Consider the following 9,490-nt stretch of genomic DNA (forward strand, 5'->3'; position numbering starts at 1 on the left):
ATTTTCATTACATATGAATACTACCTAAATTCTGATTTTGGTCTATACTATTCATGAGCTGCTGAGAATTCTCTCCCACCCCCTCCTCGCCCACCCCTGGACATTGTTGAATACCTGCATTTGTTTTATATTGTTGTTATTTCATGTTATTTTCAAAGGGACCACATTATTTCATGCACTTGTCCAAGTCCTGTTTCAAAGTTGAAAGCATTACATTTTTTCATTCCAAATGGGTCACTGGGAACACTTAAATGAGAAAGGTATGCTCTCTCTCTCTGCATCTCAGGGCATTTAAAGTCAGTAGCATAGACAATGAGCAAAAGGAGTTTCTGAAAACTGGCTACCTTTGAATCTTTTAGATCCAAGAAGGCTGAATATAGACTTGCCTTTTATCAGCCTCAATAAAATAGAAAGAAAAGACCTCAGTTTGTGATGGCTAAATAATGACACACATATATAAGGAAGAGGCCATGCCTGACACTCCTGAACCTAACTCCGACGAGGCTGTAGGTGGTTCAGGTATATCTATATTATTTTAAATCACTCAATGGGTGAATATTTCTAAACTTTAGTCAATACAGTTTAGGTCTCAGACCACATTAGGCTTTTATTCAGCTACTTTAAAAAAAGATTCCAAGAGAGGAAAACAAAATTGCAAAAGACTTTAGCGAAACCTGTTTTCCTTTTTTGAAAACTCAATTTTGATTTTTCAAAGTATAACTTTAAAAAGTTAAACAGCTGACTCTCATACAAATGTAGGCACTCATCAGAGATCTGTTCACTAATTAATGAAGGGAACCTGTAAGAAGGTGATGCTCTTAGCTCCAAGAGCATTTTGAGGATCTGGATACTTACAAGCATTAGGAAAGAATATTAGTATTAGATTGGTAGGTTAGAGGCAAAATTGGTTAAAGTTGTACAGTTTGGACAAAAACTGCAAGTGAACCTGTAACTTCACAGTGTCTGAGATCTAACCAATAGTGAATTGCAAAGTCAAACACAAGTACATTTTCCAAGAAAATTAAGCAGCCCTTGGGTGGACCTCTGAAACAATGTCTCAGTGTGACACTGAAAGGTCATGTGTTTTCTCTTATTACCGAGTTTCGGATATTTTTTTCTAATTATCTGAAAATAAAAATTTGAGGATTTTTTAGTAGTTATAAATTAACTCAACCGGTTATATAGTTTAGAATTAAAACCACCATCTCAGTTGCTTCTGGGAGTGGAAAGATTAAAAAGGGGGGAAGGGGTCTTCTTAATTCAAAATAAGTATCTTTCACAGATGACTATTCATTTGGTATCAAGGTCAAGTTGGCAGGAGAAATGAACAATGGAAAGGGGGCAGGACAAATATTCCCAGGGTGAAGGAGAGGAGGCTGACAGCCTTCCCCTCCCCCAACAGGGCTGCCTTTATTTAAAAGGAATAGAAGAGGGTAAAGGGGTCAAATATATGGTGATGCAAGGAGAGCTGACTCTGGGTGATGAGCACACAGTGTGATATAGAGATGATGTATTACAGAATTGTACACTTGAAACCTATGTAATTTTACTAACCATTGTCACCCCAATAAATTTAATTTTTTTTTTAAAAGGGAAAGCATTTGTGGATTGGATCTCTCATCCTTTGTAAACGTGCTTGGGAGAGGAGCTCAGGCGAAGGAAACCCCATCTCTTGCACAGTCCCCTTCAGTCACCAGTTAATGCCTGGAATAAATTCCCCACTCGCCCTGCGTGGGCTCATTCACAGCTCTGTGATCCTGGGCTGGGCGCTTCCTCTTATGGATTGAAATAACAGATTGCACAGATTGGGTGTGATGCAGCGAGCCCTCCTTCAGAGGCTCTTCTTTTTTCCTGGCCAATATAAAACAACACACAAACAAACAAACAAACAAACAAACAAAAAACCCCAGCAGCTATGTCCCCTCCCCCTTCTCGTTCCCTCCCAGCATTTCCCTCCACCCCCCCCTCCCCCGCCAACGATGGGTGAAATCTCTGAGAGCTTCCATCTCTAGAGGGGGTAGCTCTGTAAAACTGGTAGGAGACGTCTGGAAGAAAGCCGTCCCCTGGGATTTCGGTACCTAGGCAAAAACAGCTGGGCTTTCCTATTGTCAGCCCCGGGGGGTGGCTGGCACCGAGAGGCCTGGATTAAACGCGGCGGGCGCGGGGCTAGCAAGGTAGGGGTCGCGCGGTAACTCTCCAGGTGCTCCTCGCCGGGATCCCAGGGTCCCAGCCTCACTGCATGCCCCGCCCCTCCCAGCTCTGTCCCCACAGCCTCGCTGGCTGCCGGGCTTTGTGGTTTGCTGTGCGGCTGGGCCCCTGCTGGGGGTGTAGTTACGAGCATGTGCAGACAGCAGCCCAAGGTAGAGCGAGCGTGCCGGGCGAGCCCTGAGATTGCCTTGCAATGCCATGTTTGTGTGTGTGCTCTAACTCCCCGAGAGCGATCAGGGAGACGGCTCCCAGGCCGGACTTGGCTGATGTTTTCTTGTTTCTGTTTCAGCCTTCAGGATAATTCCTTCAGCAGCACCGCTGTAACAGAGTAAGTGATTTTTGTCATTAAAATAAGACTTGCATGCCTTTCTCTGGAAGCAACTATCATGAAGGTACCTTCTACCGTCTCCAGCCACTCTTCCTATTAGATGCATTGTCTCCTGTAATCTGGGGCTGGGAGGACCGCGCGAGACCTGGGTACTGATGGGGCCCAGATACCTTTACAGCTTGAAATCAACCTTTTAGCAGCTACAGGAGGGCTATTAAAACAAGCTGATTGCTTGCACGAGCTCGGCGCTCCAAGATATGTGTTCTTGGAGCTCAGATTAAAAAAAAAAAATCTATTTGACATGCGATAAAGGAAGCTTTGTTGTATTTTGCCAACATTGGTGTCAGTTTTCATGGAATGCGCTGTATACATTGACAACAAATAGGAGATGGATGTAAAATGACTTGAGATGAATTCCAGCATGTAATAAACAAGCTAAACTTATCCTCACCCTCTCTTGTCTACAGATTTTTAAGACACAGTAGAGTAAACTTTTCTTGCGTGCCCTTTGCCATTTTTGTCTTCTGACCTCAAAGATCTGGCTATAGGAGGAATGAGTCATCTTGTCCGATGGTTAAAGTGTTTGGGGCGACTAACACCATTTAAACATAGAATGAAGGAGTGTAATATTTTACTCAAGGCCAGCAGGCACAGTAATTTTTATTAGATATTTATAGTTCATGGTTTAAATATTTGTCATCCCTTCCTTAATGTTTTCCTAATACTATATTATACATTATGTTAAAAATTGATAGTGTATTATGCTAATACTACATGTAATTTACATATAATTCACATATGTACATATATGCATGTAATAGCTATACTTTATTTAGCAATCTTTCTTTAGGCTAACTTATAATGTTTACTTCTGGGACCTTTTGGTAGAAGTAATCAGCTTTTTTAGGAAAAAGGGATGAATAAGGTGTTAGACTTAACTGCATTAAGAAAATGCTGCAAGTTTAATAGAGAAAGCCCAATAAACGGGGAGCTGTAGGATAAAGTTCCCTAAAAGGCAAATAAATGTGGAAATAGATATTTTGTGAATTTCAAGTGTTACCACTGACATCATAACTTCGTGATGGAGGAATAGGATCCTACAGGACTTCTGAGGCCCTCTCATTTTCCACATTCTTTGGATGTGCTGGATATGCTGCTCTCTTAGTGTCCAGCTTTTGGCTTATTTAAGCGGAGCTACTTAAAAACAAACACACAAGCAAACAAACAAATCAGGGTTGAGGTTATTTAGAAGATGCAATATTCTACTAATTGAGTCCTGCATCCTGTTAATGAGACTGCTTGTTAATTACGCTGCAACCTTGCTTTTTCTAAAATCCTGCGAGAGGGGGAGAGATGCCTGCCACAGGATGCAGGCCGACGATGAGGCCGGAATTTCCTGATTCAGGTGCAAGGTACTGCTCTCCTCTCTTTGCTGCACCTACAAGCACCCAGTGCTTTCTGGGCCTGCTTCTCTTGAGCTTGATGTAGCCAAATCCCAAGAGTCAGCCACAGGCCTCACAGCTTCAAAATGGAGACACTTAATGCCAGGTGTCACAGGGACAATTTTTTGGCAAAGCTTTTAAATCCTGGAGAAAGTCTCATACCTTGTCTTTGGCCACTCCCCAAGAGATGGCATAGGATTCTGTTATTGTTTTCAGAGATGTGACAGTGATTTATTTTAAAAGGCACTGAGTGACAATTAGAATGCCATCTGGCTAATATAAAAATCTAAGGAGCATATCTAAAACACACCAAAAGATTCACAGGTGTAACACAGCACAGACTAGGGTCATTTAAAACTAGTCATTGTCTAATACAACATTGTTTTCCTCCCCTCGGTAATATGAACTGTTTTCCTTAGTTCTTTAGGCCATGACCCTAAAGCCAGCAGGACCAGGATGCACTGTCCTGACACGTAGATATAGCAGGTGCTCAGTAAACGTGGGGGGTGTCGCATACATAGAGGGGGCACCTGGGAGGTGGATTCAAGTTGTCATCAATGCATTAATTATTAATAATTCTATAAATTATATTATCAGATAGTCTAACCTAATAGGGTTCCACTAGGCCAGTGGGGTTTTTTTTTTTTAAAGATTTTTTATTGGGAAATTGGGGGGATGGGAACAGTGCTGGGGAATTGGGGAAAGGGGAACAGACAAGTTGCTGTCGTTTTTGTTCTTCAGTCTAGTTGTGGAGGACGTTGCTTCACTGGCCCAAGTTGGCACCATCATTGCGCTCTTCTCTGGTGAGGCAGATCAGTCGCTGGCTTCTGGACGGCCGCTCACTGCGGCTGCTGGCCGCTCACGCTGGCTGCTGGCCACACACGGTAGCCCATGGCAATCCACTGCCACCGGGACTGCAGCCCACGCCGTCGCCGGCGACTCATGGCAGCCCAGCTCCAGGTTGAGCTGTTGTTCAGCATCTTAGCTGTGGAGGGCAGTGTCACTGGCCCTCATATGTGGGATCCGAACCGGGGCCCTCTGGCATCCCAAGCGAGTTCTTAACCATCGCGCCACTCGGCCGGCCCGCCAGTGGGGGTTTTAACAAGAGTCAAAGGCAAAGGGAATTGGGAGGGACTCACGGACAGATTTTATTCTCTTCTCAGTTTTTCCCAGGCCTGGCACTCTGTGCAGCTCTGGACCAACTCAATTTCTTTTTCTCCCCAATCTCCTGAGATCAGAATGGCCTTGAACTTCCTTCTGTATCTGTAGCACTGTCTCGTCTATTATTCTTCCATGGCCGTTTCCTATGTTGTCCTGGCTAACCTGCTATTTGAAATGAAGCTGGGCCAGCCATGAATTCTGCTTTAGTTATCAATGAATTAGCCATCATCTGAAACAATGCTTCTCTGAACCAATTGATTATTGGTATCAACTGGGGAAGAGGATCGGGGCTTGTGAAAAATCCAATTTCCCAGGCTTTGTCCCCAAGTGGAAACCTTGAATGGGTGATTGTGTTGGAGTTAGCCAGCACTGGTTTGGGTTGTGTAAACCTTTATGTTAGTGTTAAACATTTTAGAAGCATACTGTTGTAGTTATGTGTTGGGGGAAGGGCAGCCTGGTTTAAATATTCACATTCCTGGGCCCCACCCTCAAAGAGTTGACCTAGCGGGGCTGGGGTGGGGGTGGGTTCCAGAGCCCGCTATCTCAATCAGGTATTCCAGGTCGCTGTAATGCAAGTGGTTCTAGGGACACACTCTGAGAAATCCCACAGAATTTCAGGCTGTACATCTGCAACTTTGCCTTCAGGGAACATGGTACTATAGGGTGATTGACAGTCCCTGTCTTGGCACAACTACATTTTATCTAATAACCAATCTGAGTCCTTTATTCTCACTTATCCCAAGTCAAACAAAAGAACCTCCCATGGGCACTTCTTTCACCACCATTATTCTAAGAAAAAAGTTATTCTCCCTCTCTTGTGAGCCTCTGGGAATGTAGAATGGAGGAACTTTTTGGTGCTTAGTGTGGTGGAACTGAAACTACACAGAATTCACTGCTTTACACCTTGGAATCCTGGGCAATTCCTTAGCCTCTTGCATGAAGGTAATCCCCACTTCACAGCATTGTTAGGCTTAATTGAGATAATGTGGAAGAGAAGGTGAGCTGTGAGGTTCTTGTTTGTGGTCAAGAGAGGGAGCAAAAGTCTGAATAGAGAAAAAGGTGACAACCCTGAGAATTTCACAAAGAAATGATTGAAAGGACAAATTATCTACACATTGTCTAGGCAACCACAAATTAAGAACTCTGGGACTTAGACTCTAGATGAGAGCCTCAAAGGAAGTCATTTAATAGAGGTGCTGTTCACTTTTTTTTTTTAACTGTGAACAGTAGAAAAAAACCATATAAATATATATATATATATGTCATATATATCTATATATATGACATATATATAGATATATATGATATATAGATATATATGATTTATTTAAATAACTTTTGTGGAATAATACTTAACTCTTACTATATGGACATTTTCTATTCTGTTTCTCTAACAACAATAACAACAAAATGCTGGTAGCTGCTATGTCGTTTCAAGATCCACTAAGTAGGTCACAACTTAACAGTTTGAAAAACATTGCACTAGCAGATGCCCAGCTTTGAGTATTTAAGAAGGAGATCATTAAAGAGATTGGTCTTTACATGCTTGTATTGAGCTCTAGTGTACGGGGGAATGCCATGCCCAAGACCAGCTGGACACTTGGTCTGAATTGATTTTATTCCAGGAGTGGGGATATTTAGATATGGGTTCCCACTGTGGAATCCAGTTTTATAATTGAGCTAGAATCATACATTTGCAGGGCTGCTGGGCAAGGAATCAGCAGAACAAACAGAAAGGAGATGTTATTGAGCAGAACTTGATGGTCTTCATCAGAGCAAATGGAAACCCTACTGAACTAAGACAGCTTGTATACATGTGCCATGTAAGCCACTGGGAGATCTATTTCATTTGCTATATTTGTAAGCTACGAATTGGGTTTCCTTGAGTGGGAACTGGAGTTGTTCAGTAGGCCTTAAAAGTGAATCAGCTAATTAGGTCGAGTCTTATGCTTCAGAAAGCATCTGCAACTTTGTATACCCTGGTTCTGAGTTTCCATTTTTAACTAATTGTACTTTGAGAAGAAATGAGGGGGAGAAAAGTTCTTGCCAAATTCCCAAACAATAGGTATTGTTGAACTCTAGGGTTGAACCTCTGGTTGAACCCTAATTCTTTGGAAGCAACAGTTCTAAATTTCTGTTCTTGATTTTTCTACTTAGCTAGGTTACTTTTACTGGGAAACATTTTTATTCACACTGCAAAGCTCAGATAGTCTATTAAGTGAATTCCTTTAATGGAGGAGAACAAGAAAATACTTATGAATTTACCTGTTTTTTCCCCCCATTAGATGGGCAGAGTGATTACTGACAGTCAAAAACATGAGACAGCAAGGAAATTTAGTTCATTTTGTTAAGAAGAGCATTTTGCTAAGTCAACTTTTTTTTTTTTTTTAACTGCCAGGGGGAACAAAATAGGCAGGTGGAGAGGGTTAGAGTCTGTAGGTGGCCTTTGTTTAATTCAGTACAAAACCATAACTTAAAAGTGATAATAATGGAAGAGGAGGGAGCTTTCATTGATTTGATCTGTGGATAAACTATACACCATTTTGGGTAAGGAGTATTTAAACATTTTTAACGATTTCATATAGTATAAATACTATATTATGGGTATATTTATGTATGCAAATATTTATTTATTTTGTCTACTCATTACATTGTGAATCTCTCAAGCAAACAGGGTCCAGGGCTTTTTCAACTTTGTATCCTTTCGAAGTAATGCCACTCAAAGTGTGGGTCCCCACATTGTTTATAACTTCTCTAAGTATAGAGATAAGGAGTAAGCATTTAATAAAGTTTACAGGAATTTGACATTCCTGTGACATTTTTACAAAACTAGCCACAGTGGATTGGAAATAGAAAACAAATTGGTCAGTCCTGAATCCCAAAGAGCTTGAAAAGCATTGCTCGGATGCCTAACACAGTACCTGGAAAGCAATAAATGTTCAATAAATGCTTATTACATTATTTCAGGGACCAGACTTGCTGAGGAGCCAGACTCAATGACTCAAGTCAAGCATTTATTGAGTGTATACTCTGGGGTAGCACTCTCAGCAGTGTGGCAGCGTGTCTAGAAAAAGAAACTATGGTTATTTCTTCTCATGGAAATAACAACTAATTGAAAATACCAGAGAGGTACAAAGGAATTACATAGCAGTTTGAGGCAAGGTATAGTTGGTTACCAAAACCTCAGAATGAAGAATAAACATTTATGTATTAAGGGTCAAGTAGGAACATGGCATGTGGATAAATTTGGCTGGCAAGGTTCAAGGAGCTTGTGCGACTTGACTTGGGCAGTGAAGGATGAGTAGGAGTTAAAGATGAAAAAAGCATTTCAGACTGGAGTGTGGTGGAGTTAGATATAGGGTGGGAATGGCTGAGAATAGGAACAAAAGGTTCCCTCCTACACTAGAGTGAGACAATAGTTCTATTCTAGATTTCCTTAGGCAGTGTGGAACACTGTAGGTTTTTCATTGTGGAAGAGCCGAGAACTTTTCACATGGTTATTCCAGAAGTTTTATAAAAAAGTAGGTGGTCAAGAAAGTCTAGAGGACAATGGAGAATGCCAAATGGGAACTAGTGTGGTTTGGGACTGCCTGGGGCAGAGGAAATGCCAAGGTGGAGTCTCTTTTGAGCCACCAATCTTGGTGTCAGGCGTCCCTTCAAGTGCTGTGAATACTTAGGTCTTTGCTAAAATCTTGCTAGCTTAGGTGAGGCAGAGCAGTGGGAAAAAAAGGAACTTACCTCTGGCTCTGAGCTTTTAAACTCACATGAAATGACAACATTAGTATAACAAAGGTAGACATATCATGACTGGTAGACATATTGGGAATCAGAGCTGGTTTGGGAGGCGATGAAAGTTATTCTCTTTATTAGTTGACTGTGTGAATTTTAAAATAGTCCTACACTATTGCTGCATCTACTACAGCAGACAGTTGGATCTGATGTGGTTTTGTTTCTTTTCCCCAGGTGTGAGGAAGACACAGTTTCTCTACATGAAGACCAGACTGATTGTTCCAGTCTTAGGTATGACCTGCCACTGCATGGGTCTTAATTATGAAGGACAGGAATTATCTGGGTTTTGTGTCTTGAGTCTCTTCTTTGAATTCTGATTATGTGTTCTCACGTCTTACTTCTTATAATAGATTATCAGCTCTTTTTTAAATTATTATTATTAGTTTCAGGTGTACAGAACAATGCAATAGTTATCCTTTTCGCCCCTCACAAAGTAACAATCACCCTCGCCCCATCCACTGCCCTCTCACCCCCGATATCATACTTATCTATTACAATTCCATTGACTCCATTCCCACACTCTACTCCACATCCTGTGACTATATGTATATATAATTATAGT

General features: G+C 41.5%; 1 protein-coding gene across 9 annotated transcripts in view; it reads left to right on the top strand.

Annotated features, from left to right (window-relative positions):
* The window catches only part of FAM13C (family with sequence similarity 13 member C), a 123,429-nt gene that overhangs the window by 2,104 nt on the left and 111,835 nt on the right, over positions 1-9,490 (top strand). For 3 of the 9 annotated variants that reach the window (XM_019638400.1, XM_019638401.1, XM_019638403.1), the window contains exons 1-2: positions 2,367-2,536; positions 9,103-9,159. In XM_019638400.1, coding sequence (XP_019493945.1) covers positions 2,475-2,536; positions 9,103-9,159 — 119 coding nt within the window. In that variant the 5' untranslated portion in view covers positions 2,367-2,474. Of the gene's footprint in view, positions 1-2,027; positions 2,537-9,102; positions 9,160-9,490 lie in introns of those variants that run through there. The other 6 variants (XM_019638405.1, XM_019638410.1, XM_019638408.1 and 3 more) reach the window with 6 other exon arrangements.

This window comes from Hipposideros armiger, unplaced genomic scaffold (genome assembly GCF_001890085.2).
Source record: "Hipposideros armiger isolate ML-2016 unplaced genomic scaffold, ASM189008v1 scaffold_39, whole genome shotgun sequence".
Lineage (NCBI taxonomy): Eukaryota > Metazoa > Chordata > Mammalia > Chiroptera > Hipposideridae > Hipposideros > Hipposideros armiger.